The sequence below is a fragment of the Oryctolagus cuniculus genome, chromosome 16 (genome assembly GCF_051225735.1).
Source record: "Oryctolagus cuniculus isolate XC-2025 breed Fujian yellow rabbit chromosome 16, ASM5122573v1, whole genome shotgun sequence".
Taxonomy (NCBI): Eukaryota; Metazoa; Chordata; class Mammalia; order Lagomorpha; family Leporidae; genus Oryctolagus; species Oryctolagus cuniculus.
In genome coordinates this window covers 57834592-57857674 of record NC_142882.1, presented here as the reverse complement: position 1 = coordinate 57857674, position 23083 = coordinate 57834592, and the positions used below count along the sequence as shown (strand labels likewise).

At 46.1% G+C, this 23083-nt stretch overlaps 2 protein-coding genes across 6 annotated transcripts in view; one reads left to right on the top strand and one right to left on the bottom strand.

Moving 5' to 3' along the window:
• The window catches only part of PLEKHA8 (pleckstrin homology domain containing A8), a 57843-nt gene extending 56988 nt beyond the window's left edge, over positions 1-855 (bottom strand). The window contains exon 1 of the mRNA XM_002713663.6: positions 455-855. Within this exon, the coding sequence (XP_002713709.1) occupies positions 455-494 (40 nt within the window). The 5' untranslated portion in view covers positions 495-855. The remainder of the gene's footprint in view (positions 1-454) is intronic.
• Positions 856-924: 69 nt separating this feature from the next.
• FKBP14 (FKBP prolyl isomerase 14) lies at positions 925-16540 on the top strand. Of its 5 annotated transcripts, XR_016222987.1 has the most exons (5): positions 3794-4191; positions 7763-7914; positions 9716-9813; positions 11494-11621; positions 15305-15384. XR_016222987.1 is itself a non-coding variant. In XM_089316074.1 (4 exons), exons 2-4 carry the CDS (start codon positions 7848-7850, stop codon positions 15461-15463), a joined length of 354 nt encoding a protein of 117 aa, XP_089172200.1. In that variant the 5' UTR covers positions 925-1026; positions 7763-7847; the 3' UTR covers positions 15464-16540. The 5 variants fall into 5 exon arrangements, 4 of the variants coding, with proteins under 4 accessions (XP_089172200.1, XP_089172197.1, XP_089172198.1 ...); XM_089316074.1 differs by lacking the exons at positions 3794-4191; positions 9716-9813 and adding an exon at positions 925-1026 and having other exon boundaries at positions 15305-16540; XM_089316071.1 differs by lacking the exon at positions 9716-9813 and having other exon boundaries at positions 15305-16540.
• The last annotated feature ends 6543 nt before the right edge of the window (positions 16541-23083 follow it).

Here is a 23083-nt window from a genome sequence, read left to right as displayed (position 1 = left end):
AGCTTGCGGAACTGCTGGGCTGCAACTCTGACAGCCAGGTCGGCCCGCAGATGTCTCTGCAGGTGACAGAGGGAGTGCTGGCGCCGCGCACACCGACAGGGACCTCTCCCCCTCCGGGATTCCAGGTTGCCACCGGCATTCATTCGCGGGCGTCCAACCCAGCTGCGGGCCGGGCCCGGCCGGGCCGGTCTCCGAGTTCCCAGGGGACCCCAGAGCAGACACCGAGGGCATCGTGTCTTTCAAGTCACCCCAAATCTCAGTCTCTCGTAACCGCCCGCCAAGAGAAAGGGCAGCGACTGCTCTCACCTAGCGCCGAATGGCAGGCGAGGGACACGGTCCCTGGGAGAAAACCACTCTGGGATCTGCCCCTGCTCCGGGCCACCGCCCGCGGACGCAGGAGGGACCGCGACCCGACCACCCCGGCGAGGGCCGGCCGGGACAAAGGGCCACTCACCGCTCAGATAGTTGGTCCACTTGTACAGCACCCCCTCCATGGCGCCCGCGCCGCGCCGGGGCCTCGCGCCCACGCCCGCCGGCGCCCTCACTGCCCCAGGGCCCGGGAGGCGACCAGCGGCGGCAGCAGGGCCATCGCCTGGCGCGGCCCACACGCCCACTGCCGGCGCCCGGGCCCGGTGCGGGGACGCCCGGGCCGCCTCACATCCTCGGCCCGGGGGCGGGGTCACCGCGGCGGCCTGGGCACGAGAGGCGGCGGCCAGTCGGTGGGCCCGCGCGGCGGGGCCGGGCACTCGCTCGGCAGGCAGGCCAGGCGCAGGGCTGGGCCCGAGCGGCGGCCGAAGCCTGCTGAGCGAGGCGAGTGAAGCGACCGGTCGCGGGCGGCGCCACGGCGCGCTACCTGAGCCCTAGAGCCGCCGGGCCGGGAGCGCGCTCGCGCATGCCCAGTGCGCCGCTCGCGCACGCCTTCCCAAAATCCACCCCAGGCTTTCCCGGCGGCGTCCGGGCTGACGTAGCCTGAGCTGCCAGCCGGGAGGTTTAATCTCGGAATGCGGGCTCGGGAGGAGGCGATGGGTGAGAAAGGATGGGAGGCCGCGGGACTCATCTCTGCTGTAAATGATGCCATGGGTGGGGAGGTCCTACCTCCCGAGGTTGGGGACCCAGGTACTGCTTTGGGGTGGCGCCTTGGTGTTGGCCTCAAGGATCCCATGCTTAATTTCCAGGCTGATGGATCCCACAGTCCGGGGCGCCCCCTAAGCGGGATGGAATACCGCGAGGCCCGTGTAGATAGGTGTTGGCCAGCTCCAAAGCTCGCTACTGACCGGCCATCCCCTGGACAGGCAGAATTGACATCTCCTGGGAGCTTGTTAGAAACGCAGAATTTCGCCCTGAACACAGACCTCCAGAATCAATATTTGCATTTTAACAAGATACTCAGGGGATTTCAACGTAGCTTAAAATGTGGGAATGCACCGTGCTAAGGATTTGACTTTTTGTGGTAATTACTGGAAAGGCAGAGAGAGAGAGAGAAAGGGAGGAGATATCTTCCATCCACTGGTTCACTCCCTGCATAGCTACGAGAAAGCCAGGAGCCTAGAACTTCATCCGGGTCTCCCAGGTGGGTGGCAGGGGCCCAAGCACTTGGGCCATCCAGGTGCATTGTCAGGGAGCAGGAGGAAGTGGAGCAGCAGGGACTCCAACTGGCGCTCTGACTGGGATGAGGACCAGGCAGGCAGTGGCTTCACCTGCTACACCACAGCACTGGCCTCTGTACTAAGGCTGTTTGGCCAGGAAATATGTTAATTGTCGATTAAGTGGAGAGAGAAGGTGGAGAACTGTTGAGAATGCATTACCCCTGAAAAGCCTGCAAGGCCATTCCAGAGAAACACTTGTACATCTCTGAGTCGTACCCTGCTTGGCCGTGGGACAGTGCGGCCTGTGACACCTGCATCCCATATCAGGGTGCGTGGTTCAAGTCTTGCCTCCACTCCCAGTCCAGCTTTCTGCTAACATGCACTGCTGATGGCTCACGTACGTGGGTCCCTGCCACCCAGGTGGGAGATGGAGTTGAATCCAGCCTCTGGCTCCCTGCTTCTGCCTGGCCCAGCCCTGGCTGTTGCAGGCATTTGGGGAATAAACCAGTGCATAGAAGAAATTTCTTTCTCTGTCTCTGCCTTTCAAATGGAAGCAAACATGAACGTAAAATTTAAGGCAGAGCTAGCAGCCTTACCCACCAGGTGAATGTGCCTTGGTCTTCACCATCCGGAACAACCTAGAGCAATCCTTTATTCTTTGCCCATACATTACATTTCCAGCAAAGCCCCCTTACCATTCATCAGTAGCCTTTTTTTTTTTTTTTTTTTTTGAGACAGTACCCTCCCTGACTCTGAAAATGCTTTTAGCCTGTCATATTCTAACCTTCAATTAGTAACAAAATGTGGGCTGCTCCCTCCCGACTGTGGCCTCTCTGGGCCTAAGCTATGTGTATGCTCACTGTGCATACACGTTTTCCCCGCTGGAATCTTTTTTTTTTTTTTTTTGACAGGCAGAGTGGACAGTGAGAGAGAGAGGCAGAGAGAAAGGTCTTCCTTTTGCCATTGGTTCACCCTCCAATGGCCGCCGCGGCCAGCGCGGCCGGCGCACCGCGCTGATCCGATGGCAGGAGCCAGGTGCTTTTCCTGGTCTCCCATGGGGTGCAGGGCCCAAGCACCTGGGCCATCCTCCACTGCACTCCCTGGCCACAGCAGAGAGCTGGCCTGGAAGAGGGGCAACTGGGACAGAATCCGGCTCCCCGACCGGGACTAGAACCCGGTGTGCTGGCGCCTCAAGGCGGAGGATTAGCCTAGTGAGCCGCGGCACCGGCTCCCCGCTGGAATCTGACCACTTCAGAACACTTTTTGGAACTTGCGGGTCTTGTGTCCCCCTGGCCCAAGAGGTCACTCATCTTCTGTCCTGACTTAACCTCACGTTAGCCTTTCCACAGCTCTCACTTATTCTCATGGACAGTGCACAGTGGGACCCAATTGCTTTTGACATGCGGACATTAAGAGGATTCTGTGTGGATGGTGGCATTATAGACAACCCCTTTCTCCACTTCATTGTAAAGATACCAGACTTAGTAGATAAAAACACGAAGCATTTACTATTTATGTAAAATTCAAATTCAATTCCGCTCCTGCATTTTATCTGGAAGTCTTCAGTGCTTTCCACTTTGCTCCATACTTATTACAATGGCCAAGGACTGACTTTAAAAACGAGATTTAAACGGAGATGTGGCCATGTGCCTGTGGCTACCAGCTCTGAAGCGGGGGTCTGCACGGGCGCATCTGTTGTTTGCATTGAGTAAGGTGTTGTGGAAGGAACCAGAGCTGGTGTGAAGGGGGAACTCACACGCTCTGGGGCCAAAAGACCCCAATAGGAAGCGGAGTGTCTTTTAAATGGAGAACAAGATCACGCCTTACCGCTTTGCGAGCCCCTCACCCTTACCTAAATCTACACCGCAGGTTAACCCGGCGGCAGCTCTCCAGCGGCGAGTGTAAACGAGGCTTTCCGGAAGCCTGCACACTTTCACGGGGCCCCTACTCTCCCTGCCTCCCTCAGCCAAGGTTCTTTACAAAAGGGAGGTCCGCCCCGGGAGTTTCCTGGCGGCTCCGCGCCCCACCTTGCTCCCCCAAATCCTGGCCGGCCGCCTGCTCTAATCCATCCGGCTCTAGGACCACCCGGGATGGCTCGCCTCCCGCTGGCCGCTCAGCTTAATCCCGTGGCCGTGTCACTGGCTGGAGAGGCATTTGATGGACAGCCCTGTAGCCAATGGGAGGCCGGCCTCCTCGGGAGGCAGCGTCTAAGAGCCAGTCGGGCCCGGGTTTGGATTTAACCCCTTGGAGGCGAGCGCGCAGTGCGTGGGAAAGTTGTCGGCAGTGAAAGTGCCACGTCTTCCAAGCAGCGGGAGAGGCCCTTGTGCCCGAGCCTTGGACGCCCTTCTCAGCACCCTGTGAGCTCCGGCCGCGGTCTCGACTCCGCCGGGCACCTCTGCGCCAGCGACATGAGGTTTGTCTTGTGGAACGCGGTCTTGACGTTGTTAGCCACGGCCCTGAGCGGGGCTCTGATCCCCGAGCCAGAAGTGAAAATCGAAGTCCTGCAGAAGCCGTTCATCTGCCATCGCAAGACCAAAGGAGGGGACTTGATGTTGCTGCACTACGAAGGCTACTTGGAGAAGGACGGCTCCTTGTTTCACTCCACGTGAGTAGTAAAACGACACGGAACGCACCCACCTGTGCCAGCTTTGCAGCCGGGAAGTTAGCGTGTTGCCTGACTTTAGCTCGCTCTTACAGAACTGGGCTAGCTGACTGCCTTCTCCGGGGAAAGCGACTTGTGGTCTGCAGAGCGCTGCTCATTTTTTTTAATTATGCAGTTCAGACCTGGAGTCTTTGAAATGTTGCAGAAATAACTAGGTATATTAATTAGGCAATAAGTACAACAAGCTTTAAAGAATTCTCATATCTCAAACTCCACTCCCTAGTGAGAAGGACTCGGTTCCATTTTTAAACTGGTGTAGGTGATATTTACTAAAAACTTGCACAGCACAATGCACCTTCAGTTATTTCTCTACACTCAGGGTGCTGTGTTGACCTACTTTGTTCTGATGGCTGAGATTTTTGGGCCAGGCCAGGACCATGATTTCAGTACTCTTTCTAGAAAGTCAGTGGCGGTGGGTGTGGTCATGGAAGTGTTCATGAAGGACTTCCAGGTGCTCCCACCACCACTGCTGTGCTCCAAACACAGAAATCGGAGCGTGGAGGAGGATTGCAAGCATAATGACTTCCACTCAGCCTGCGGTTCCACTCATCCTATTGCAAAAGTTTTTTGTGAGCTTGTCCTTTATGTTGGGCCCTGTGCTGGGTGTCTGGAAGATTCTCAAAGCTTGGCTTGTGATCATCTTCATTCATTCATTGTTCTGTCCATCTACCAAACTCTCACTGAACAGGAGCAGTACCGGGAGGAGCGAGGAAAGTCAATAGCACAGTGAGACAGAGCACAGAGAATGCCAAGTGCTAGCAAGGCATAACAGAGGCTGCCATTAGTACTGCTCTGGGAGCTGGGAAAGAGGAGACTTCCCAGAGGCTGTGTATGAGCTGGGCCCTGCGATACGAGTACAGATTCCCAAGGGAAGAAGAGAGGGTGGGGGAGAGGGTATTGCAGGTACCAGGGACGGTGTGGACTGAGACAGTGCAGCTTCATGGCCCCCTCTAGACCTTGTTTTCAGATAAACTGCCTTTCCTGGGCGTGCAGGGCCTGCCTGTTGTGGGATCTGGGGAGAGTGAATAGCACTCTTCTTTAAACCATTAGTCTTGGTGAAAAGTTCCAAAGAGGGAGCCTGCACTGTGGCATAGCGGGTAAAGCCGCCACCTGCAGTGCTGGCATCCCATGTGGGCACCGGTTCTAGTCCCGGCTACTCCACTTCTGATCCAGCTCTCTGCTATGGCCTGGGGTAGCAGTCGAAGATGGTCCAAGTCCTTGGGCCCCTGCACCCACATGGGAGACCTGGAAGAAGCTCCTGGATCCTGGCTTCAGATTGACACAGCTCTGGCTGTTGCAGCCATGTGGAGAGTGAACCAGCAGATGGAAGACATCTCTCTCTCTCTCTTTCTCTCTCTCCCTCTCCCTCTCCCTCCCCCTACCCCGGCCTCTGCCTCTCTGTAACTCTTTCAAATAAATAAATGAATCTTTTTTAAAAAAAAAGTTCCAAAAAGAACTTGCCACAGAATTCTCAACAGCCCTTCTCTCTTGTCAACAAGGCTGGTACCAAAGGTGGACACTGAACAATACCATGGTTGGCATTTAAATCTTTTAATTACATTCTTAGTTTTAGTCTGATCTCTCACAGACCCAGCCTTGATTTCTTTCAGGACTCAGAACTGGAAATCTGTGCCAGATTGGGTGGTAGCCGCCAGATCTTGTTGACCGGTTTGCCACTGACTTTCTAGTCCCTGAGGAGGGGCCTGTTGTCATTCAGCCTCCACAGTGATGGTCGGGAGCTGCCATCTCTGAGTATTATGGGGAAGTAGCCTCAAAGGTTCATTTCTGGAACCGTGGTCTATGTGGTCAATAGCTTAGTCATAACAAGAAACGGGCCAGAACTGTGGCCAGTGCTGGGTGGTTCATTATTTTTTACTATATCCTTTTTTATTATTTTCTAGCCTTCTCCAAGGTGCTACAGTTAACCTTTTGCTACTTTGATCATGCAGGAAATGAAAGAAGAGAGGAAGAGCTGACATTTGCCTAGATTGTCTCACCCTGGTACTCACAAAGCCTGATGGAGGGACTTTGTGTTGTCACCTTGGTGGGACACTGCCCCGATTGCAGTGAAGGGAGCTGACTGGAGCCAGGCATGACCCAGCCCTCAAGTGCCCCAGTATCAGTAGGTTGGGTTTCTTAGGTTGGCCTCTCTAGCTCATGTATCAGGACATTTTTATTTTTTATTTTTTTATTTGAGAGGTAGAGACAGACGGAGCTCCTATCCTTTGCTTTGCTCTTTAAATGTCTGCAACACCCAGGGTTGAGCCAGGCCAAAGCCGGGAGCTGGGAACTCAATCCAGGTCTCCCATGTGAGTGTCAGGGACCCAGCTACCTGAACCATCTTCTGCTGCCTCCCGGGATGTGTGTTGGCAGGACACTGTATTGGAAGTGGAGTGGGGGCTTGAACCCAGGTGCTCTGATATGGGATACCAAATGTCTGCTCCATACCAGGGCACTTTAACTATTCCTTCTCCCCAGTCCATAAGGGACCATTTCTCCAGGATCCTTATGTAGACCCCTGGGGAGAAAACGGGGCCCGACCTGAGTGGAGATTCAGGAGTGGAAAGCAGGCTTTTATGCCCACCAGAACCATCATCAGATGTCCTGAAACGCTTTGAGCAGTATGTTAGATACTGTGCTCCTGACTTCATGTCCACCAGCATGCAGATTCATGGGTTGGCAGCCATCCTTGGCCTTCATCCTCCCTCCCAAAATCAGCCGTTGCCCATTGTTTTCCCTTTGCTGTGCAACTTCATGGCCTCCTGGGACAGCATAACTTTGTGGTTAAGGCCTTGAACTTTGGAGTTAGGGAATAATTTTGAGGCCAAATACTGGTACATTTAACCTCTGTTTCCTCATCTGTGCAATGGGTTGGTAATGATGGTCCTTATAGCATAGGACCAACGTTAGAGTTAAAAGAGGCAAAAAATTTAGGGTAGTACAATAAATGCTCAAATAATTGTTAATTGTCTTTGTAATTATTCTCTTTGCCTTTCTCAAGGTGAGTCAACTATGTAGAATTTGTATCAAAAATGATGGGCAAGGGCTGGCTTTGTGGTGTAGCAGGTTGAGCCACTGCCTGCAATGCTGCTAGTTGAAGTCTCAGCTGCTGTACTTCACATCCATCTCCCTGCTGATGCACCTGGGAAAGCAGTGGGAAATGGCCCAACTGCTTGGGCCCCTGCACCCCTGTGGGAGATCCAGATGAAGCCCCTGGCTTCAGTGTGGCCCAGCTGCAGCTGTTGCAGCCATTTGGGGAGTAAACCAACTAATGCAGAACTCTCTCTCTCTGTAACTCTGCCTTTCAAATGAATAATATTTTTGAAAAAAAAAAAAATAATGGCAGTGAGTTAAATTACTATAAAGTTGAATTGGTTGTGTGTTAAAGAAGAGCTATTTTCATTAATGTCCAAGTCTGTAAGCTCATCCACTTAATGAGATGAAAAAATGCCCTACAACAATTAAAGAAAAAAAAGTCACCAAAGAGTTCTAACTTGTGTTCTTTCTGTTATAGTCACAAGCATAACAATGGGCAGCCCATTTGGTTTACTCTGGGCATCCTGGAGGCTCTCAAGGGCTGGGACCTGGGCCTAAAGGGGATGTGTGTCGGAGAGAAGAGAAAGCTCATCATCCCTCCTGCCCTGGGCTATGGAAAAGAAGGGAAAGGTAGGAACACGTCAGCATTTCTCACGGTAGCACTGGAGAAGCTGCAGTACCTCCTGTGTATCTGGATATACTTCCAGAATAAGGTAGAGGTTGCATTCCTTTAGCAAATGTATGCTTCTGTCTTGATTGTCAATGGAAATGTCCAGTTAAGCCCATAATATCTAAATGGGCAACTTGACCAAAAATGGAATAAGGTTCTGGAACCTTGAAGTCTATTAATTATGTTCACCCATAGGGTTGTTTTAAAAAGTATGGTAAAATGTATGTGATGCAGTATTTACTATCTGAACCATTCTTTGGCAGATGGGGGAACCTCAGAAAGCTTATGGAAAATGGAATGAAAAGAAACTTATTTTGGTACCAAACACCTCTGGAATCCATGTGTGGGTTTTTCATGACACGTGTTTTCCATGAACTTTTTGAAGACCTCAGTACGGTTCGGTGGTGTTGGGTCCATTCGTGCTGCTGTGTGCCAATCACTGCCATTTGCCTCTACAACTTCTTCCTCTTCCCAAACGGAAACACCAATTTGTGTTAACAGTGCGGAAAGACATCTCATTCAACACAGGTGTTTTGATGAGCCGAACGTTTGGAGTATAGATTTTGAATGAGGTTATAGATGTGGGCTGTATAAGGTTCGTAATGATGGAGTCTCCCACAGGAAAGCTCTTACTAGGGTTCTTTCTGTGAGTGTTTTAAAATGTGTTTATAAGGTTTTTAGCAATTTATTTAAGAAAAAATGGCATGTCATGAAATGAGTTTTATTCTCTCTTTTACAAAGTGGAAGCACACTGGCCATTGGTCAGTTCCAGGGGAAGACACAGGCCCCTGGCTCAAGTGGGAACCTGTGTGGTTTCACCGAGGCTATTTGGTGACTTATGTCAAGAGGACTGAAGATGTTTATATGTAATTACCCTGTAATCCCTTTATTGGAGTCTAGCCTAGGGGAATATGCGGGCATCTGGGAAAAGATTTGTGAAGAAGGATGTCCATTTTGATTTTAATAGCAAAAAATTGGAACCAACCCATGTATATAATGATAAGGTTAATTATATAAAATATAGCCCAGTTTTTCAATATGGTACTTTCAAAGATTTTAAAAAATTATGTCTAAAATGTATGTGATATAGTATATAAAGTAGAAGGTAAAACAGGTAAGTATGATAGTAATTACAGGGACAAAAAAGTATGTGCACATAGAAAATGAATCACAAGGAAACAAATACGAATGTTGACAGTGAACCATGAAATTGTGAATTTTATTTGTATCTTGTTCTATCTTCCAAATTCTCTACAATGAGCATGTGTTACTTATGTAGCACAGAAAACAGATTTTGAAGTGCTCATCAGAATCAGACGGAGTAGTGCTCTGATGTATCGTAAACATACACCTCCCAGCATCCTTAGTTCTCGGCTAAACCATTGACAAATTGGGGTTCAGCTTTCCCAGCCCCTGTTTGCTTAGCAGGAAGAAAACGTGCCTGTGTGAAGCATTCTATCCTCTAACCTGGGACTCCCGATGTCAACCTCATTCATAGGATAGGATTAACCATCCAACTTCAATTCTTATTTTAATCATCACCCTCTTTAGAAAGGAAAATCAAGTATCTAAAAAGTGCTTAAATGTAATCTCTAACTTTCTTGGGTCTTTCTTACCTCACCTATAACATTTCTATATGTAGTAGTCCATTATTTTCGTTCACCCTTTATTAACTCCATTTTGCTTCATAACCCATAGAGATCTAAACTTGAGTGCCATGAAACTGATCCTCCTCACATGTACTTACCACTTATTTTGTAGTCTTTTAGTGCATGCTCGCATGCTTCCTTTGGAAGGGCTCCAGCTGACTCCACGCCCTAGTGCTGTCTAGATCTAGAAGCGTAAGATCCCGCATACATGTAAGTGTTGTTCTCATTGGAACTTGCAGATGCTCTTTCTTGGAAATGCATGGGATGGGGGGATGACTAAGAAATACTGAGCATGTTGACCCAGACCTGAGTGTCAAACAGAGTTATAAGGAAACGAACTTGAAAGAAAAGAGTTCCAGACTCCCAGAAGGATAATTTCTAGGTCCTTGGGATTTTAACAAAGTCCTTTTCACTTTCATGGATTTTTAAAATCTCCCTTTTTGAAATTCATTTTAATTTCTCCTTTCTTATGAAATGTCTTCAATATAATGTTCTATATCAGAAGGAGCATTTCATAACTTTTTAAAATATTTTCATTTACTTTTCAAGACAAAAGGAGAGATAGAGATCTCCCCACATGCTTGTAACAACTGGGGCTGGGCCAGGCCAAAGCCAGGAGCCTGGAACTCTATCCAGGTCTCCCTGGTGAGTGGCAGGGCCCTAAGTACTTGAGCCATCATCTACTGCCTCCCACAGTGCACAGTGCGCGTTAGCAGGAAGCTGGATTGCAAGCATATGCTAAACTTTAACCCAGGCTTTCTGATATGGGATGCAGGCAGCCCAAGCAGTGTCCTAACTGCTGTGCCAGAAATCCATCCCATTCTTTGAAAATTTTGAAACTTTCTGCATTATCTTTAAAACCTGTAAGAAAAATATCTCAGTGACATGTATTGAGAACTTAACTATTTAGCCAAAAATAATGCTAAGTATTTTATTTCGTGTGGATTTTCTACTTCATCTAAGAGACTCTTGAGGTAGGAAATACTATTGTGTACATTGTACATGTGAGGAAACTCAGGCTTGGAAATGAGGAGACATAAACATCAAAGTGGGACAGTGGGACACCAGACTCACTCCATTATCTACAGCCTCCAGTGGTAGAGAGCTAGACCTAGGTATGACTCCTAGGTCAGGACTCTGACCCTATAGTTAATACATCGTGTTTAATATAATTAACTGAATTATCTAAGTCATTTAAGTCATTCTTTTTTAAAAAAAAAATTTTTATTTTATTTAGTTGAAAGTCAGAGTTGGCAAAGGAGAATGGGGAGAGAAAGAGAGAGAGAGAGGTCTTCTATCTGCTGGTTTATTCCCCAGATGGTCATAGTGGCCAGGACTGGACCAGGCTGAAGCCAGGAGCCAGAAGCTTTCTCTGGGTCGCCCACATGTGTGGGAGGAGCCCAAACACTTGGGCCATCCTCTGCTACCCCTTCCAGACCATTAGCAGGGAACTGGATCAAAAGTGGAGCATCTGGGATTCAAACTCCTGCCCATAAGTGATACTGGCATCACAGATGGTGGCTTTACCTGTTACACGACATCAGCCCCTTTAGTCATGCTTGACATATCATATGTCTTATCTCAGTTATGATTGAAATGTAATACTTAGGACTTTAGGTACATCTGCATGTGTGCATATATGTTTTGCTTTTAAACTGCTAAGCCAAAAAGCAAAAAGCTTTTGCTAAAGTGGTTTGCATTATTCCTTTTTTTACTCTATTTTCAGAAGTAAATTATAATTATACTATAAGTAATGTCCATTGTGTGTGCAGTCTTAAGAAGGGTTTCATTTAATGTACTTAAAAGCATATTTTGTCCAGGACCATAGTTTTCTGTTTTAAAACTTTTCGGTCTTTTAAATAAAACTTTTCCTCTCTCCTCTTGTATCAGGTAAAATTCCTCCAGAGAGTACGCTGATATTCAACATCGATCTCCTAGAGATTCGAAATGGACCAAGATCTCATGAATCCTTCCAAGAAATGGATCTTAACGATGACTGGAAGCTCTCTAAAAATGAGGTGGACTTTTTTCCCCTTCTTCCTGCTCCTTTTCCTTCTGTTTCTTTTTCACCTTTTCCTCCTCCTCCTCCCCCTCCCCTCCCCTTCACCCCTTCCTCCTCTCAGTAACTCACTTTTTTAGAAATATATTTTTAAAGAAAATGCATATTTAGTTAGGTAAAATGTTACTGATCTGTGAGTTTCCTTAAAATATTGATGCTTTGGAAATTGGCTTTCTCATAGGGAATCATTGTTTTGGAGAGAGACTTAGTTGAAACTTACAAAGGAGTCTCTGCTTTTTTTCTTTCTCTTCAGTACTTAGGGTTCATTGTATCTTGCTCTTACCCTGGGGTCTTTGAAAGCTCCATTTTGCCAAGACAGTTCCCATTTGGAGTTACTGTATAAGCAACCTAGATGCCCTGAGAAACAGCTCATGTGGATGGTTTCTGTTTAAGACTGTAGACTGGCTGTTAAGTGTGCTTGGAAAGGATTGCCTAGCAGTTAGCAGACAACTAACACACTTAATTTCCTTAAGGTCAGCACTTGAAGAAAAGAGACTCCAATTTGGGTTTTCTTTTCCTTTCTTTTGAATAAGTTCTACTTATTTTTAAAAATTTTATTTGAAAGACAGATACAGAGCAAGCAAGCTAGCAAGATCTACAATCTGCTGGTTCTCTCCCCAAATGTCTGCAACAACCAGGAGTGGGCGGCCAAAGCCAGGAGACTGGAACTTGACCCGGTCTCACACATGGGTGGTAGAAACCCAAGTTCTTGAGCCATCATCTGCTGTCTCCTAGGCAGGAGCTGGGACTCGAACCCAGGCACTCCATTATGGATGCAGGTATCCCAAGCAGCTTCTTAGCCACTGTGCCAAACACCCATCCCACCAACTTGGGTTTTCCAGGACAGCAATTTCCCCAGTCCCCTCCAAGTCCTGACTATGGGGTAAGCAGAAAGGAAGGGGAGGCTTTTTCCTTTCATCTAGGCTTTCACAGCTATTGCTACCCACCCCTGTGTCAGCCTGGCTGCTGTAGACAGATAGTTAACTCTATGGTTTCTATCTACCCACTCTCTCCTGTCTAGCTTGTGCTCAGATAGCAAGTCTCTTTGTATGCTTTGATCAATTTCATTCTAATGGCAAGGAAATGATTAAGTCTTGAATAACTGCAGGATCGTGATCTATGGCTCGTAAATGTATACCTCTTTATTGTGTTACAGATCATATGCCTTTTTTTCCTATCCAAGATAAATATTAGTTCCTTTCATAAAATTGGAATATACAACACATTCATATGGTTCAGAAATTAACCTAGGCTGAGTGTTGGGTGCAGTGGTTAATCTGCTGCTTGTGTTGCCCACATCCCTTACCAGAATGCCTGGTTCGAGTCCTAGTACTCCACTTCCAATCCAGCTTCCTACTTATGCGCCTGGGAGGCAGCAGATGATGGCTCGGGCACTTGGTTCCCTGCCACCTGTGTGGGAGATCAGGATGGAGTTCTGGTTTCCTGGCTTCAGCCTGATCTAGTTCTAGTTGTTGTGGTCATTTGAGGGGTAACCAAGTGGATGGAGATTTCTCTCTGTTTCTCTTGTCTCTGTTTCTCTGCCTTTAAAATAAAATGTCAATAAATTTTAAAAAGAATCAACTCAATATAAAAAGATGTTTATTAAGAGGTCTTTCTCCTAAGCATGTCCCCTCCCACCCTGTGGTTCCCCCATCCAGTTTTATTAATTTAACATATCCTTCCAGTGTTGCTATGTGCAAACCCAAGCAAACATGAAACACTTGTATGGTTAATTTCCCCCTTTCCTACACAAAGTGCTGAACCCTGTAAATACTTGTATCGATTAGTTTTTTCGTGAGTAGAATGAAGTAGCTAAAGCAGTTAACTCAGTGAAAAAAGGCTTATGATTGAGCTCACAGTTTTGGAGGTTCCAAGTCCAAGGCTGGTGCAGGCTTTGGTGAAGGCAAGGGCAAGTGGAGGAGGATCACATGGTGAAAGGAAGCAGGGAGACTGGGCCCCAACTCCAGCTTCTATCAACCCTCTCTAGAGAAGTGCTCTCCAAGGGGAGTGCCCCTAATGACCCAAGGCCTCCCTTGAGGCCATCCCCCTCCCCCTAAAGGTTCTGTAACCTCTCAGTAATACCACCAGGGGACTAAACCTTTAACTTATGGACCTTCAGGGAATGCCCAAAGCAATTTGTCAACCAGAGCAGTATTGTTTGGCATCTTGCCAAATTCATACAGTATATCCTAGAGATAGAGCGTACATTTATCTGTAGAGTTTCATTGTCCTCTTTTTCTTTTTTTTACCAGCTACATTAAATTACTTTATCTTAAAAATAAACACATGCTGTGTGTTTGCATGTTGGAGGTAAGGGGGAAGAGAGAATTTGAAATGGCTGCTGCTCTAAACAGAAGGAGGAGTTAGAGAAATGGTTGAAAATGAAAATACAGGCGAATGGACATTTGGCACAGAGGCTGAGCTGCTCTTGGGACACCTGCATCCCACGTTAGAGTACCTGGGGTAGAGTCCCGACTCTGCTCTCCATTCCACTTTCTGCTGAGATGCAGCCTGGGAAGCAGCAGATGGTGGCTCAATTAGTTGAGTCCTTGCCATCCATGTGAGAGACCCGGATTGAGTTAGGCCTTCTGGCTTTGGCCTGGCCTAGCCCCAGCTGCTATGGGCACACGGGGGAGTGAACCAGCAGTTAGGAGAAATACAAACAAGACAGTTTTTAAAATTGAAAATGTATGTTGAATTGTCTTAGGGCAAATGTAGTAGGAAATTGGGAACAGTATTTAAATTTTTTTTTAAATTTTAATTTATTTAATTTATTGGAGACAGAGAGAGTGAGAAGATAGAGCTAGCTCCCATCCCCCCCTCTCCCCTGGGGGGGCCTCCAGTAGCTGGGGAAGCGGAGAGCCAGGAACTCAGTCCAGGTCTCCAACGTGAATGGCAGGGACCCATCCACCTGAACCATCACTGCTGCTCCACCAGGGCCCACATCAGGAAGCTGGAGTTAGGCACCACAGGCGGGCATTGAACCCAGGCACTCCTATCCAAACACAGGTGTCTCAACATAAAACATCTACCCTGATTTATATTTTTAAACATCTAATTAAAATGGAAACTTAGAGTCTAGGCACTCACACCAGGTTTGCTTTAACATTTGAAGTCAGGATGTCATATTAGGCTCAATCAGTGTGGCATGACCGTAGCCAGGTCCACAATACCACTACTCCCACACACCTATTCAAGTCAAAAATGGCACTGTTTAATCTGGCCTTCAAAGATCTATCTAATTCAACAGATTTAAAAATAGTAGTCTTTCAAATGCTTGGCTTTGTTTAGATGCAGATTTTTTTTTATTTTAGTTTTCATATGGATGCAGATGAAGAACAGCTTTTACTGGATATTTTTCAGATATTATAAGCCTTGTATTTGACGTGAGGATCATACGTGTGATAAAAGCTGTATTTATGCCTCTGAGCAATATTTTGTCTCTACCACAGCAGCACAGCAATGTTTTTTTTTAAATTCCTTATAATTGTTTTACTGTCATCAGCAATATATCATTAAGTAATTGTTTAGTAGTTATTGTATTTGGTTAAAATGAACCACCAGTACATATTTGTGTTATTGGTTGGCTCAGTGTGGCTGTTTTATGAATCAGAGTCATTAACGGAATCTGTTATTTTGTAGGTTAAAGTGTATTTAAAGAAGGAGTTTGAAAAGCACGGTGCAGTGGTGAATGAAAGCCATCATGATGTGTTGGTGGAGGATATTTTTGATAAAGAAGATGAAGACAGAGATGGATTTATATCTGCTAGAGAATTTACATATGAACACGATGAGTTATAGAGACATCTGCCCAGAGAATTTACATACAAACACGTGACTTAGAGAGCTCTCTCTGCCCATCTCTACAGCAACCATCTTTAAACAGAGGGTAATTGCCCTTACAGTTTTAAGTGTTCTGTTCTTGTTTTTTTTATATTTTTATATTTTTCTGACTATTATTTAAAGAACCCCTGAAGTTTTCTAAGTATGCATTTCTTTCTGTTAAGTTATTGGGAAAAAACAATTAATTTGTCTTTGAATAGAAGACTTCTGGACCATTCTCTGCTTTTCACATGTGAAGCCTTGTTTTACTTGCTTACTTATTAATTTAAAAACACTGTAATGGAGGAGGGGGCTGGCGCTGTAGGGCAGAGGGTTAAGCCTCTGCTTGGGATGCCTACATCCCACATATGTGTTTTGCTTTGCTACTCCGTGTGTGATCTAGCATCCTATAAATGCAACTAGGATGCAGCAGATGATGGCCCAAGTGCTTGGGTTCCTGCCACCCACGTGGGAGATCAGGACAGAGTTCTTGACTCCTGGCTTTAGCCTGGCCCAGCCCTGGCTGTTGTGGGCATTTGGGTAGTAAACCAGCAGGTGACAAATCTCTCTCTCCTGCAAACTTTGTCTCCATCACTCTGCTCTTCAAATAAAATAAATCTTTTTATTTAAAACAAATAAACTTGGAACTGGGAGCATACTGAAATGTGAGACCAGGTTATAGTACAAATCGGCACTTTATGTTTCTGCTTTCCTCTATTTTTATCCAAGTTAAATACTGAGATACTTTAAAAGCCTTTTTGCAAGAGGCCAAGACTTGTGGTTTTCATGTTTTAATGAAGTGATTTGAGAAAAGTGGTTGTTGGGCTTTACTTTTTAGCAGCTACTGCTTTACTAAGGAGTTGCGCAATGCTGAAGCAAGGAGCAAAGTTAATACGTTATAAATAATTATAAATACTTGTGCATTGAAATAGTCAGCCTGAGACTGAAGCTACATGAAGCTTAACTCATAGAAACCAATGGATTCTTAAATAGGACAGGTCATTTACATACCTGTTTCTTTGTAATAAATCTCTCAAAATATTGTAGCAGACATAATTCTATTTATACTCATTGTTTACTTTTGTTAATGCTAACAGATTATCCTAACATTGTTCTTTATCTTCAACTAGCTGATTGTATTACGATAACCTTGTATCATATGTGAAATCAGTGAGCCAACCCAACATTTCCCATTACTGCCTCATCCAAAAATGGGGCAGACCTACAGCAGCTACTATTGAAGACAGCAAAAAGAAAAAAGAAAAAAGGCCGGTGCCGCGGCTCAATAGGCTAATCCTCCGCCTTGCGGCACCGGCACACCAGGTTCTAGTCCCAGTCGGGGCACTGAATTCTGTCCCGGTTGCCCCTCTTCCAGTCCAGCTCTCTGCTGTGGCCCGGGAGTGCAGTGGAGGATGGCCCAGGTCCTTGGCCCTGCACCCCATGGGAGACCAGGAGAAGCACCTGGCTCCTGGCATCAGATCAGCGAGGTGTGCCAGCCGCAGTGCACCGGCTGTGGCGGCCATTGGAGGGTGAACCAATGGCAAAGGAAGACCTTTCTCTCTGTCTCTCTCTCACTGTCCACTCTGCCTGTCAACAAAACAAAACAAAACAAAAAAAAACAAAAAAGACACCTATCCAAGTCAAAAAGTTTATTTGAGTGCTGGTTTGAGTCCTAGTTGCTCCACTTCTGATCCAGTTCCCTGCTATTGTGCCTGGGAAAGCAGCAGAAGATGGCCTGAGTAACTGGGCCCCTGCCACTCATGTGGGAGACCAGGATGGAGTTCCTAGCTCCTAACTTTGGCCTGGAGCCATCCCAGTCATTGCGGTCATTTGAGGAGTAAATCAGCAGAATGAAGTTCTGTCATTCCCCCTCTCTGTCATTACCCATTTCAAATAAATAAAACAAATCTTTAAATATGTATATAATTTTAACTTAAATTGGCTTTTATCCTTAATACTTAAAAAAATCTCCAAATCTCCACTTACTAAGAATAGTATAGTTTACAAAATGAGATGAAGTGCATTTTTGTCTTTGATTCTTATTGCTCTGAAACCCATGACAAAAGCTGGTAGATCTCACTGTCTCTACTTTTCAGGTGAGAAAATTGTCAGTGAGATTGGTTAAGCCCAAGGTCAACAGCTAACCTGTAGAACCAATTTTTAGTCCCCAGGTTCAGTATCTTCCTATTATCTTCTATTAATGAAAAATGAAAATTTGCTTTGAATTCCATGGGCCTAATTCCATCTTCTGTTTTCTCTTCTGTTGTCTTTTGGTCCTTATCCTATAAAGATGGTTTACTGGTTATCCCTGGCACATGATAATTCTCCCAGTGAGGGGCCGACGTGGTGGTGTAGCAGTCAAGCTGCTGCCTGCCATGCTGGTATCCCGTATGGGCATCTGTTTGGGTCCCAGCTGCTCTGCTTCCAATTCAGCTCCCTGTAATGTACTTGGGAAAGCAGCAGAAGATGGCCCAAGTTCTTGGGCCCCTGCACGCATGTGGGAGACCTGGAAGAAGTTCTTGGCTCCTGGTTCCAGCCTGGCTCAGCCCTGGCCATTGCAGCCATTTGGGGATAGAAGATCTTTCTGTCTCTCCCCTCCTCTCTCTGTCTCGCTCTGTAACTCTACCTTTCAAATAAATCTTAATAAATAAATAAAAATAAAAAATCCCCTGTGATCCAGGAATGGCTTTGTTTTCACAGAATAATCTTGGGGTTAACCCTCAGCTGTCTCAGGAACAGCAAATAGTGAGACTCCAGGGGTGTGGCATGGTTCTTTCATTCCTAAGAGTTAGGAACAATTAGGGCCGGTGCTGCGGCTCACTAGGCTAATCTTCCCCCTTGCGGCACCGGCACACCGGGTTCTAGTCCCGGTTGCCCCTCTTCCAGTCCAGCTCTCTGCTGTGGCCAGGGAGTGCAGTGGAGGATGGCCCAAGTGCTTGGGCCCTGCACCCCATGGGAGACCAGGATAAGTACCTGGCTCCTGCCTTCGGATCAGCGAGGTGCGCCGGCCGCAGCGCGTGGGTCGTGGCAGCCATTGGAGGGTGAACCAACGGCAAAGGAAGACCTTTCTCTCTGTCTCTCTCTCTCACTGTCCACTCTGCCTGTCAAAAAAAAAAAAAAAAAAAAAAAAAAAGGAACAATTATTTCACTGTATTTATTGAAGAACCCCAAACCTGGCTCCACTTACTCAGCATCCACCTAACCAATTGCTTGAACTTGGGTGATGGAAGAAAGTAGATATTTATTCTCAAAGTGCACAGCAAGGAGTACAGGCCCTTATCACTTAATTCCTGGACCCCTTGGGGTGTTAAGGGTCAGGAGTCCTAGAGGTTGAAGCTGGGGTTGAGGCGTACCCATGGCCCTTTGGTTGGTCAGAGATAGGATGGCAATTGTGTTCTCTTTGAGCATTTTGATGATGGCCAAGTTGGCTCCAATCAGTGTGGGAGCTGTGTGCAGGTGGTAGTTACTTTTGCTTCCTGAATAAGCCTTCAAGACAAGACCTGCTGTTAGGGTGTCATCTACAGAGGAGACTGAATGACCTCAGGAATCTTATGGTCTGGAACTCTGTGGGGACAGCCAGACCTAAGGCACCATGCTCTCAATTTAGAGAATTAATTCTATTAAAAGGTTGATCTGTAATCAATGAAGCCAAGGAGGGGGGCCTGAGAGACTGTGGGAGACCAGGGCCTGCTGGTATCCAGTACCTAGTGTCTGCCTCATGGGCACCCCACAGGCGTGGGCAGCCCTTGTTTCTGCCAAGGGCTTTTTGGGTATTTATAACATAATTTGCAGGCCATACAAAATGATCAATTTAAAAATCAGCCTGCTATAGATTTATTGAATTTTTAGTCCCCCCTACAGCTGCCTTGGCAGGACCAGACCAAATGATTTCGAGAGCCTTATGCAGGCCACAGGCTGTACATTCTCCTGATAGAGGTCTGGTTTCACATACACTGATTTTGTACTGAAGCATTCCTTACTTAAACATACAGTTCTTGGGAAGGAGATGCGATAAAACCTTTCTTAGAGAAACCAGCTATCTCTTGAAAACTAAGCAGTTGCCATGGCTGCGTTCCTGCCTGAAAGGGTTACCAGCCTGATAGAGAAGGCCTGACACTCTGTGATGGGGAGGGCATGGGGCTCGTCCTCAGGTACGACTCTGCATGAACACGACTGGTGCTGTCTATGTACAGCAAGAAAAGTGAAAAGAATGTTGATTATTCAGCCACCATATTTCCTTATCTTGTGTGAATTTGTATTACTTTTCACCTAAATGTTTAGACACAAGTATGTAATGAAAACATTACAAAGATTATAGTTGCTTTTTAACATTTTCTGCACATTTTTGATTTAGCTATACCTTTGCAGGCTTCCATTAGTGGAAATAATCAGATATGAACTGTGACTTTATATGTCTACAATTTGATTTGATACTTCTTGATGTGTCATATTTATATTTATATGACTATGTTGTGATTCCTTTTTTTTTTTTTTAAAGATTTATTTATTTATTTGAAAGACAGTTACAGAGAGGCAGAGAGAGATGTCTTCCATCTGCTGGTTCACTCACCAGATGGCTGCAATGGCGATGGCTGGGCCAGGCCAAAACAAGGAGCCAGGAGCTTACTCCAGGTCTCCCATGCAGGTGCAGGGGCCCAAGGACTTGGGCCATCCTCTGCTGCTTTCCCAGGCCATAGCAGAGAGCTGGATTGGAAAAGAAGCAGCTGGGACTTGAACTGTTGCACTTTATGTTAGTATAACTCAACCAGTTTTACCTCTGGTTGGGACATTGTGACATCCGCAACCTATTGGTGTTGCTTTCCCATGATGATCACATCTCTTGGAATGGGATAGCTCGTCTGTGTAGAAAGCATTCTGTTGAAGACATTCCGGGCTTTTTAAGTGGTTTGTTTAGCAGCTAAATTGAATTAAGTAGTTAAATTTGTGGAAAGTAGCCAAGGAGTAGCAACATAAACCCAAGGAGTTTTGCCTTTAAATAAGAGGCAGCTTTTGACTTGTAGGAAAACAGGGATGAACATAAGAAGGTCCATGGCTCCTTGGGAATGGGCATTTAGATTTTTCCTTATATTATTGTGGCTACATTTCATGAAGTATATACTCTTACAAGATTCCATGCATGCTTTTTTTTTTCTTGCCACAGACAAGGCTTTCTGTTTTGTATCATAATCTTTCATGCAAATCAAGCAGCCTACTAGAGTAAATTGATTCTTACATTAAGACTGAACAGTAAGTGTTCCCTGGGACTTTTTCCCTCACTTTATTACCATGGTGATCACATCTAGCAAACTACTAACTCTTTGCTGCTCACCTGTTTCTTTTGACTTGAACAATGCTCAATGGTTTTCTAATATTTTGGGGGGAAGGATATTTTATTTTTTATACGGCTGCAGCACAGTGGTTTTTCTTATAGTTCAGTACATTTTCGTACATTCACAGAGTTGTGTAGCCATCAACACAATTAGTTTGAGAACAGTTCCCGTCATCTCACAAAGAACTCTTGTACCCATTAGTGGTTACTACCCAGTTCCCCCAACTCTCCTTGCTCTAAGCAACCACCAATCTGTTTTCTCTCTGGTTTTGCCTGTTCTTGGTATTTTCTGATAATTCTTTAAAATTGTTTATTTATCTGAAAGCCAGAGACAGATCTTCCATCCATTAGCTCATTCCCCAAATGCTCACAGTAGCCTGGGGTATGTTAGACTGAAACCAGGAGCCTGGAACTCAATCCAGGTCTTTCATATGGATGACAAGGATCCAAGTATTTGAGCCATCATCTGCTGCCTCATTAGGTGTGCATTAGCAGGAAGTTGGAATCAGAAGTGGAGCTGAGGCTTGAACCCAGGTACTCTGATATGAGATGCAGGTATCCCAAGTGGAGTGTTAAAAGCTGGGCCAAATGCCTGCCCCCCTCTGCTAACTTTAAAGCTTGAGCCTTTCTTTGTATTCAGGGTAAACAAAAAGCTTGTCTGATACATTCATTGGATGGTAAAACAGTTCTCACTTTTAATTTTTATTTTAACATGATAGGTGCTGTTGGACATTGATCAATAAGCCAGAGGTGGGTCCCAGCCATAGAGTACAAGTCACCTCATATGTGCAGACAGTCTGTCTCTTTGCACAGTAATAGCCAGAACCAGGGTTGACAGGGATATGGCAGTAATAAAAGCCCAGGCCTAGCTTTATGATTAAGGGTAGCAAGTCAATGAAAAGGAAAGTATAGAAAACTCAGGACGTTAACTAAAATATTTCTATAGATTCCAAATTAGTTCCAGGTCTCTGAAGGGTAATTCATCTAACATGAACTAAAATGTTATCAGTTTATTTATTTTTATACTTCCTGAAAATAAGACCAGGTAAAACAAAGTGTTCTTTGTCTGGAGGCTGGGAAATCCACCTTCTCTCAAAAGGTGGTATCATGACCCCAGCACCCACAGCATGAGAGAAGTCTTCCCTTAACTGAACCCAAAATCCCTATGGCAATTTAGACAGTCTTGGGAACATAATGAACAGTAACCTCTATTTAAAGTCATATGTAAAAGAAGTAGTGGTGTTAAGATTGCAGATACCTGGATGAGACTTCATCTATTAAAAAATGGTTTCAAGGGATGATGTGGTGGTGCAGCAGGTTAGGCTGCTGTTTGGGATGCCAGCACAACATATCTGAGTGCTTGTTTAAGTCCTGGCTGCTCCACTTCTGAAAGGCAGCAGAAGATGGTGCAAGTACGTGGGTCCCTGCCACTCACATGGGAGATGCAGATGGAGTTCTGGGCTCCTGGTTTCAGCCTGTCCTAGCCCTGGCTGTGGGGGCCATTTAGGGAAAGAACCATCAGATGGAAGATCTCTCTCTCTCTTTCCCCCTCTCCCTCTCCTCTCGCCCTGCCCTCTCTCCCTCTCCCTCTTTCTCCCTCTCTCTCTCTCCCCCTGTATCACTCTGCCTTTCAAATAAATAAATAAATGAAGCTTTAAAGAAAGTTGCTTCAGATATCACTGGAGTATTAACAAAGAGCCCTATTTTAAAACTGCATAGGGGCAGGCACTGTGGCTTACTTGGTTAATCCTCCACCTGCGGCACCAACATCCCGTATGGGCACTGGGTTCTAGTCCCGGCTGCTCCTCTTCCAGTCCAGCTCTCTGCTGTGGCCTGGGAAGGCAGTGGAGGATGGCCCAAGTTCTTTGGCCCTGCACCCGCATGGGAGACCAGGAGGAAGCACCTGGCTCCTGGCTTCAGATCAGTGCAGAGCCAGCCGTAGTGACCATTTGGGGGGTGAACCAATGGAAGGAAGACCTTTCTCTCTGTCTCTCTCATTGTCTATAACTCTACCTGTCAAAAACAAACAAACAAACAAACAAACAGAAAAAAAAAATACCTGCATAGCATAGGGTGTAAGAAAAAATACAGCAAGAAAGGCTGAGACTGGAACTCCCAAGTCTGGCCGTAGGGTCCTCCAGTCTGCTCCTTGATGATCACAAAACCATTATCAGCAACTCCCCTTTCCATTTCAGTCCAATTAGCTAAACACAAATGACTCACAGAGGTTTAGCTGCAAGTGTGAAGCATATGTAATGATTTGTTTTTAT